Genomic DNA, 9,765 nt, shown 5'->3' with positions numbered 1-9,765 from the left:
CAAGCACGGATAGACGCCGCTGTAGCAACTACTCTTCGCTTTGATGCTATGTATGTACAAAATATGGAGAGGATATGTAATGCAACAGAAATGACGCCAAAATATTTTAAGGGATACTAATAAAAATAGGAGTATTAAAAATATTACAAGGTGTATGAGTTACAACTACAATTAAAATTTTTTTCAATCAAGTTAACAGCACAGATTCAAAAATTGTTCAGGTTTCTTCTGGATACCAAATTCTGTCCCACAAAGCACAAATATATACTGGATATACCATAAAACACAATTCTGGTATATACTAGAAAAATTAAAATACCAGCCATTTCACATATATTGTAATTTTATATCCCAATATACAGGGTGGTTCAAACTGGTTGTAGAAAAATTCAAGAGTGGAAAGTACATTAAAATTAAACTCCAAAGTGTCATATAAACTGTAGTCGAAAAGTGCCCCCTAGCGGAGTTAGAACACCTTAAAGGTGAGCCACTAAAACCCTTTTTATATTTTTAATTCCTAGACGAAAAAAGTTACTCAAATGAAATTTGGCATGCATTTGAAGTAGTCATTTAGATTGTTTTTCAGTAAATAATCTGGGCAAATACGGAAGCTGTTCAAAAAGTTCTGATGGGGCACATGTGATAGCCCATACTTTTTCATAAGAAAACTTTCTCTGGACATTTCTTTTCATTTTGCTTAGTTTTTCAGATACCGTCATTTTTATACGCTAATCCATAATGAAAAAAATTAGTACCTGTCCTGATTATTGTAAAAAATTGAAAAAAACGCCAAATGATTACTTCAAAATTATGAACAACCAAATTCATATGAGTTTTATTTTAGTTTATTAATTAAAATAATTTTTTTTTTCTTGGGGCATATACTTAGGCTATCTCCAAAAGGGGGCACTGTTCAACCATAGTTTATATGACACTTTGGTGTTTATTTTTTATGTACTTTCTACCCTTCAAGTGTCCTACAATCAATTTGGACCACCCTGTATAAGGATGGCAATACAATATACGTAATTTGCCTATCCCAGGTCAAAATGATAATTCGTCTGACATATGCCAGGCAACACTTAAATGTCATATACCCTCTATATAGAAACAATCTTAGAACTATGCTAGGCATATGTATATCTTAAATATGCGAAAACTATGCTTTCTGTGCTATGTGGGTTATTTGTTTTTGTTTATATTGTAGGTAGTGCATACTGACCTCTGTCGTTTCCTGTATTTGAATAATTCAAATTTAACTTGAACGCATATCTAAATCGCTTTCTAAAACCTTGATTTGCACGGAACAGCTAAAATATGCGGTAACTTTCATATATGGGTGTTATTAAATATGTTTTGTAACTCTCGTATAATAGATTTTCAATCCGAGGTCACCCAGGTTAAAGGCATTGAAAGAACAACTTTACTTGTAAAGATATTTAATGTCAGTTGGAGACCTTTATCATTTCTAACCAGGAACTTTCACTATTTCTATTTTGCGTTTCCTGCTGGTCGCACACTAGGCCAGTGGCGTGTTAACAGTTGTTGAATTACTTTAATCAACGAATTATGCAGAGGATCACTCTCACTACTGGAAAATTTATCTAAGTCAAAATTCCTGCTAAATATATACGCTAGTAGTGTGTATCTCGCGGTTACCTTGAACCATGACGTAATGATAATTAATCAATTCTCATAGCCGATTTTCCGCAGTTTTTGTTCTAAAGTTGTGCGGTAGTTCTAGTTGCGTTAGAAAAACTTCTAATAAATCAATCAAAATATTTAGTGAGCTCATGTTTGGATGTAAGATTGCTAATAGAGACTAACAATTTATTCATTTTGTTTTTCGCTTGTGAATATGAGAGTAAATTTTGCGTCGTTGCCAAGTGTTAATTTTAGTAAAATGTTTATAGGAAGTGGGTTCGTATGAATGGCGTCACGCTGAATAGCTTGACACTTTTTATTTTATGTTTTTAGTTTATATTTGTAATTAACATAATTTTAATATTATGGTCCTACTCTTCAATGTGTGTTATTATATTTTTTCAAGACCGAACATCAGTTTGTATACTTACATAGAGATATAGTTAATATACATTGTATATGGTGCATTTTAATAATCTCCACCAACTACTGCTGTGTTATTCCACTTGATTGGACTATATGGATTTGCTTATCCCTACGTATATGTATTAATTTAATTTATAGATTGTCGTATTCAGGTGTAAACTAAATTTGTTTGTAATAATATAGTAGATTAAGTTAAAACTAATGGCAACAAGGCGGCTTAAGCTGTGTGCCAGATAAGCAACAAAGCAGCTGATTGGGTGAACGGAGTCAGCAAGCGTGGCATATAATAGAAGGTATATCCGCGAAGGTATAGTTTGTCGTCATATGGTTCTTGAAAGGCGAATGACTGAAGTCGCGAGTGTTTACTTTCAAATTGATCGTCATGTCTTCGGCGGAGTATTATCGAAAAGTGGTAAAAGAATGCAATCAAGAGCAAATTTTCCGGTACTACGATGAACTAGATGAGACTGAGCGGGAAAGTTTCCTGACGCAACTGAAGAAAATTAATTTTGAACAAGTGAATGCGCTCTTTAAGAAAGCAAATGATGCGTGTACCGAAGGTTCCGAGAAAGTCGACGCACGTATGCAACCAATTCCGGCGGATCATTTTGGTTCCGAACAAAACGCGGATCCCGAAGAAGTGCTGACCTACCGAAACCTGGGACTGAAAGAAATTTCAAAAGGACATGTTGCGGTACTTCTTTTGGCGGGAGGACAAGGAACCCGATTGGGCGTCACTTATCCCAAAGGAATGTTCTCAGTTGGGTTACCTTCAGGAAAGACGCTGTTTCAAATTCAAGCTGAAAGAATTCGAAGGGTGATAGAACTTGCTGAAGAAAACACTGGCAAAAAGGGTAATATTGTTTGGTACATTATGACCAGCGGACCAACAAACGCAACAACAAAGAAATATTTGGAGACGAACAACTATTTTGGGCTGAACAAGGATAGTGTCAAACTTTTCCAACAAGGTTTGCTACCTTGTTTTGACTTTGAAGGTAAAATAATTTTGGATGATAAGGGCTCTGTTGCTTTGGCTCCTGATGGCAACGGTGGGATTTACAGAGCTCTAAGTGCAAATCACATATTAGAAGACATGGAAAAACGCGGCATCAAATACATTCACGCTCACAGTGTTGACAACATTTTAGTTAAAGTGGCCGATCCAGTGTTTATTGGTTACTGTGTTAAGAAAGACGCCGAATGCGGTGCAAAAGTTGTAAGCAAAAACAGTCCTAACGAAGCAGTAGGGGTTGTATGCAAAGTTGATGGAAAATACCAAGTGGTTGAATACAGTGAAATAACAGAAAAAACAGCCAACCTTAGAGATTCTTCAGGAAATTTGGTTTTCAGCGCTGGCAATATTTGCAATCACTTCTTCAGCACAAGTTTTCTTCAAAGGGTGGCAAAACAGTACGAATCCGAGTTAAAATTGCATGTGGCTAAAAAGAAAATACCCTACATCAACGACAAAGGAGAGAAAATTAAACCTTCAAAACCCAATGGAATTAAGATAGAAAAATTTATTTTTGACGTATTTGAATTTACTCAAAAATTCGTCACTTGGGAAGTACCACGTACCTCTGAATTCAGTGCCCTTAAAAACGCTGACGACGCAGGTAAAGACTGCCCTTCAACTGCTAAAAACGACCTGCTAACTTTACATAAAACATACATTGAAAAAGCTGGAGGCACAATCAATCAAGGAGCGGAAGTCGAAATATCCCCTTTATTGTCTTACGCTGGTGAAAACCTTGAGCAAAAAGTCAAAGGCAAAACTTTCAACATCGCGACCATTCTATTATCCGAAGAAGAAGAAGCTTTACATTCTTACGTAAAGGGTATTGCAAATAGCAAAACGTAGTACAGATGAATTTCAACATTCAGGCTAAAACTATACGAAATTACCTTCCAAAGGTTTTATGTGATAATTTATACTAATTACCGCCCGCATTAAATTATTATTTTATAGACCAGATATTATATTTTTGATATGATGTATGTTGATAAGGATATTTTTTGAGATCATTTTTTTAACTTGCCGTTGGTGAAAGGTGCAGTATATAATAAAACATTATGTTTGTTGTATTATTTATATGGAACCATATCCTTTAAACACATTTAAAATTCACTTGTTTGTTGGAATGCAAAGTCAGGTGCCACTTTGTATTTGCATCTTCAGACTTAAGTTACTTTTGGATTTCTTGTTATAATGTCCCAACTAAACTGCTCGCCACGTCAACCGAGACAGTGATTACCTAATACCTAAGTAGTAACTGAAACTTCATGATTTATGAAACTTAATTCCCTTCCTTCGTTTTAAAAATACGCCTGAATGGAGCCTCAACTCCCCACCTCCCCCCTCTACCAATGACGTTTAGTCTCTTTGATTATTAATGACAAGGATAATTATAAAATAAAATTAATAAAACAATAAAATTACAATCTTTTAATGCCAATAATTGCCGGCTAAACTAAATATCATGCCTCAAATGTGTCATGTCAAGAATCAAATTAAATATAATTAAAAATGTATTTGGTGATTTAGGAGAAGTACTATAACTTTTCTATTAACAGTTTTTTCCTATCTGCAAAAATAAAGTCGTCACAAACTGTCTAAATATACGGACCAACCCTGTACAGGATGATATTTTTTTAAAGTACCTCTATCCTTGACTCAACTGATGAGATAAACTTTGTAACTTTTAACAGTTTTGTAAATTTGCTCTAATTGATACTTTTAATATAATAACATTTTCTCCTTTATTTCCTTCAGTTCTAGAAGTTTTTGCAGTCAGATTGACTCTTAAAAACCTGTTACACTTTTGTCGGTCGAGTCATGAACCAGGGAAGATAATTTTTTAAACCAAAAGAAAAATAATAGTAGGAGTAAAAGGTAAACATAAAAAACCAAAAAGATGGTTATTTGAGTTTTTTACATAAACTTTGAGTAGTTTTTACATAAACAAAAGTTGTAGATCGTTTTACTATCTACAACTTTGCTATTTAAGGTTTTTTCCATAGAAATTGTAGTTTTGCCGGAAATCGAGATAAACCGTTTTTTACCCTTAAAAACTCCCTCCTTCCATTTCCGGACTTCAGATCGCCCATAAATAATTTTTTCTTTCACTTTTGTTATATTCTCATCCTTTTCTAATGGGTTTCATCTTTCACTTTTTACCATTTTCAAAAGCTTCAGTACTAGCCTATCATGGAACACCCTGTAAACATAAATGGTTTAAGCAATTTTTTGAAAAACCATAAAACAATATTTTTTACATTGTGTAAGTTTTTAGCTTCTTCTACCCTCTTCTTATTTTTTTAATATTTAAAGTTTCGTTGGGTTGTTGGTGATTATCCTCAGCATGTCCCCATAAATATTAAAATACTGATTTTAGAAAATCCATGGACGTTGCAGTTTTATATTTTCTGTAATTCTGGTAAAAGCATCTTAAATTATGCTGAGAAGAATCAAGGCTAAAATTGAACGAAATTTGTTTGTAGTGATTTATTTTTAATTATGAATTAATGAACTTAAGTACTTCTTAAGTCACGGGCTTAAATAAACCCTCTTGACAGTTTGTGATTGCATACAAATTCTAAGAAAAGAACTTTGATACAATGACTTATATACCTAATTGATTTTGATAATATCTAAATTAAGAGGTATGGCAAACCACTTCAGGGGATAAGAAGATGTAAAAAAATATTTGCTACCAGATACTTGTCCTAAAAATCCTTGATTTAATATTGTAAGTACTATACAAAGGTTTTATAATTTTTTTTTGGAAAATATGGTCAATAAAGAGCTCAAAATCTGTAAAATTGTCGACAATATAGGAAATATCTAAATAATTCATTGCATTTGTATTTTGTATAAGTAGTTTCGATTTATCACTTTAGATACAAATATTATAACGACACTACTCAAAACTAGTTTGAGTATAGGAACAAGATTAAAAAAACATATTTAGTCGAATAGTATTTTTATAGACGACACAAAACCTATAACAATGACTAGCATAAAGCAGATCCTAGATTTGGAAACAATATTTGTACTTGTAAGTTATGCACAAATATAACCAAACATACTGACTATCTAGAACATATTACTTTCCGTAAAAATCATTTAAAACTCTGAATATATTCTTAAGGCTTCAAAATCATTCTAGTCAAGTTTTTTGCGTTAGTTGCAAATTCCTTTTTAAATATATATCAAATAGGAAAGAAATTTACAATAACACGAACGTGTTATCATCAAGATAAAGACGTGCTTAAAGGTTTGTTTGAAATTACAAAGCATGAATCTTAACATTTATCGAAAAATAAAAACATATTTAGGGGTCATTCATAACAAGCCCCTTCACATTCCGAGTTTGGGAGTAGATAATCGTTGCTTTTAAGGCCGGTGGGGTATTAACCCCACGCCCTTTGAAAGCGAAACTTGACCACGGTTAAACCCAAAAATACGAAATTCCAAGGCCTGGTACTTTCAAAGTCACAAGAACATTCACCGTTGAACAAAGGCAGGAATTTCTGCTACTTTTATTTCCTTTAATAAGAAGTGCCCGCCTTGATTCAGCCCCGATTTCTTGTTTACTTTATGATCTTAGTGAACCGTACCCGGAATATTAAATGATTTCAAATGTCAGACCGAATATCCAGTATTAATTCTGTTTAATTAAAATTATGTGTAACCTTTAAAAATCATACAAATTGCAACGGCATTCAGGAAATCTGGGATTAATGAGATTTTCAAGAGTCGGATTTGACTTTTTTTTTGGTAAACCAATTCAGCTTGGAAAGCAAAAATTACGGTTAAGGGCTGAACGGTCAATAGTCAGGGCCAGAAGGTTTCTTTTTAACTTAATGAATTTAGGACTGTTTTTAAGGGAGCATAGGGCCAATTTAATTTATGAAAAAGTATGAATCGGTTATTAAGAGGGTTCTTATTTATATTCACTCGTTCATTTTCAAAAATAAGCTTATGCTATTCCTCTCAATGTAATATAGTTAAGATGTGACATTTCCTGTTTTTCTCCTTGTATTATTAGTGAGTATACTTGTGTTTTTCCGCTTTATAAATTTACCGCCGGGTGCTTTTAATACTACTAGCACCCTTCTAAATCCGGCATTGATGAAGAGAGAACCATAAGATAGGGTGTTAAGGAGAAGAGTATAAGACTGAAGATTGTGAAGCAAAATAGATTATCTTCGTTAGTCTCAATCCTGTAAAACATGTACCATCCTATTTTGGTTGGTATTGTTGTGGTTAAATCTTTTTTCTTCTTTCTTGTGACAAAATGGGAGACTACTTTAACAGTCAAGATTAGTTGTAATAGGACTATTTAATATCTCATCTTTAAACTTTCAAACTGCCTGTGATTGTTAAGGATACTAATACCAGTAATAATGTTAAGCAATAATTAAGTTCATCTCAAAAAACCCCAGACTTAAAGACCTTATCCAAACGATCATCTAAAAATTTTAATGACGCACGCACTATCTAATCTGTTCCATTTCTAATAGTAGTTCTCTGATGGGTTTTTGAGATCAATATTAGATTAGTGTTGAGTTCAGTTTTGGAATACATTAATACTTAATACTCGAAGTTTTTGGGAAAAAGCTTTTTTTTTAATTATTAAAGCACATCAATTTAAGTAACATTATAGTTTAAAAAAGTCACTCAATCGTCCTTGGAAAAACAGATAGCATACAATAATTTTTTGAGAAAATTATTATTGATAGATTGCAAGGGTTAGTGTTATCTTAATTGTACTATAATTTAAAGGGGTTTTGAACCCACTTTTGTAGGGCAATTACAACGGTTAATCACACAATAACAAAAAATCAAGTAATTATCTGATACCTCACTTGCCTAGCTGCATTCTGAGAATTAGTAATGAATAAATATGTCACATTATAGACAATGTGAATAGTCGGAAATATTGGTATTAGTGGAAATTGATAGAATTGTCTGACATTATTATGACACTTGGTATTATAGGGGACAAATTTCGAATCCGCTGGACCGTACATTCATTGTTGCGAGTTCAAAGGTTTATGGGGACCTTTAGCTGAAATCCAGATTGCATGCACCTGTTTAACGTTTATATAATTAGGTATTTGATCAATAGAACCAGTTTTGAATTGTAATGCGACTTCTGTTACCTTTCCAAACTTTTTCCACAACCCAATTAACTTGTTTAATTAAGAAACTTTTTTAAAACTTGTTTCGTGTCCTTTTTCAAGGTATTTACGTTCATATTAGAAGCGGACGTCAATTTTCGGATTTACACATAATCACCAGTGTTTATTTCTTTAAAAATAAATAATAAATAGTTGTTTATTTAGCAAAAGATACATAAGAAATACAAGTTACAATGGTACACAATTTTAGAGTAAATTAAATATAAAAATGATCAAATCACACACTCCTAAATATTAGACATTATAAATTTCTTCACAAGTAATGTTATCACTGTTATTTATATTATTAGGTAATTGATTAAATACATTCAATCTTTTTAAAAATATACAGTTTACATTTTAGATGTGTGGCATTCTCCCAAGAAATTTATTAATTACTCTATCACATACATTTTTTCTTTAATCTTATAAAATATAAAAAACATACATTTACAACTATCTTTGGTTTCTTTGAGAGAGTATTAAGAAGATTTAACATAGACTGTATTGGCGTGTAACGGTTACTTTTTAAAATTGATCTCATTGCCCTATTTTGAATTTGCTCGATTTTATAATTTGGTGAATTAAACAAAATTGTTATATACTATACTATTATAGAGCAAATGTACCAAGTGGCAATGTATTTCCTACCAAATCGAATCATAAACACTTACTATATAATAATATACCGTTTTAGAGAATTTAATGGACAATCCAACACAGTTCGGTTTCAGAATTATCTTCCAAAAACCTAATATGAACATTTTCAAAAAGGTAATGTTTCATCTTTAATTTAAAAAACTTCCAAATTGTTAATATGACCACACAATAAATTTCAAAATATAAGAAAATGCAAGTCGGTTTGCTCTATCTTAATCTGGTTAGAGGCTATGACACACCTAAATCTAAAAATGTCATTTTACAAACGTCAATATCTCGAAAACTGTAAATAGCTATAGATTAGGTTAGGTTAGATTAGGTATGATACATGAAAAATATTTGAAATCGATAAGAGTATTCAAAAATATAATAATATACATGGCATTCCATTTCAAATAAGCTTGCCATCCATTGCAAGCCATCCATTGCCTTCTCTCCAACTTTTCCTTGGTCTTCCTCGTTTTCTCCTTCCTTGAGGGTTCCAGTTCAATATCTGTTTAGGGATTCATTCTTCTGGCATTCTCTGCACGTGACCGTACTTATTTCTTCTATAATTGTGTCTATGTTGTCTCTTATATGATCGTTGGTTTTAATCTGTTCGTCTTCCAGTCCATTGCAGTGGCGAGTAGTGCTCTCTGGGAGGTTTCTTTAAGTTGTAATACTTTGGAGCTATAGGTAACCATACTCCTAATAATAGTGTTATAAATAAGTTTGTTTTGAATTGTATTTAGAACCGCACGTCTGCCTTGTATGTTCCGTTCTTTAATAACTTGATCTGTTGCTCCGTCCTGTGTAATATACCCAAATATTCCGTCCGTGCAGAGTCTGATATGCTGACCGTCTTCC

At 32.6% G+C, this 9,765-nt stretch overlaps 1 protein-coding gene and 1 long non-coding RNA gene across 2 annotated transcripts; one reads left to right on the top strand and one right to left on the bottom strand.

The window, feature by feature from the left end:
• Positions 1 to 1,422: 1,422 nt before the first annotated feature.
• Positions 1,423 to 1,793, bottom strand: LOC145738778 (uncharacterized). The gene is made up of 2 exons (XR_014180853.1): positions 1,660 to 1,793; positions 1,423 to 1,604 (listed from the first exon to the last, which is right to left on the bottom strand). It is a non-coding gene; the product is annotated as an uncharacterized LOC145738778 (long non-coding RNA).
• A 537-nt stretch (positions 1,794 to 2,330) lies between these two features.
• On the top strand, positions 2,331 to 4,147 carry mmy (UDP-N-acetylglucosamine pyrophosphorylase mmy). The gene has a single exon (XM_081993820.1). The coding sequence runs from the start codon at positions 2,453 to 2,455 to the stop codon at positions 3,932 to 3,934; it is 1,482 nt and encodes a 493-aa protein (XP_081849946.1). The 5' UTR covers positions 2,331 to 2,452; the 3' UTR covers positions 3,935 to 4,147.
• Positions 4,148 to 9,765: the final 5,618 nt, after the last annotated feature.

This window comes from Ips typographus, linkage group LG16, assembly GCF_016097725.1.
Source record: "Ips typographus isolate SLU linkage group LG16, UJ_Ityp_2.0, whole genome shotgun sequence".
In the NCBI taxonomy this organism is placed as follows: Eukaryota; Metazoa; Arthropoda; class Insecta; order Coleoptera; family Curculionidae; genus Ips; species Ips typographus.
The sequence above is the reverse complement of the archived record's forward strand: the minus strand, read 5'-3'. Positions and strand labels throughout refer to the sequence as shown.

Bases quoted from the DNA above. Each gene is read 5' to 3' on its own strand.
- mmy (XM_081993820.1), top strand. From the start codon at position 2,453: ATGTCTTCGGCGGAGTATTATCGAAAAGTGGTAAAAGAATGCAATCAA.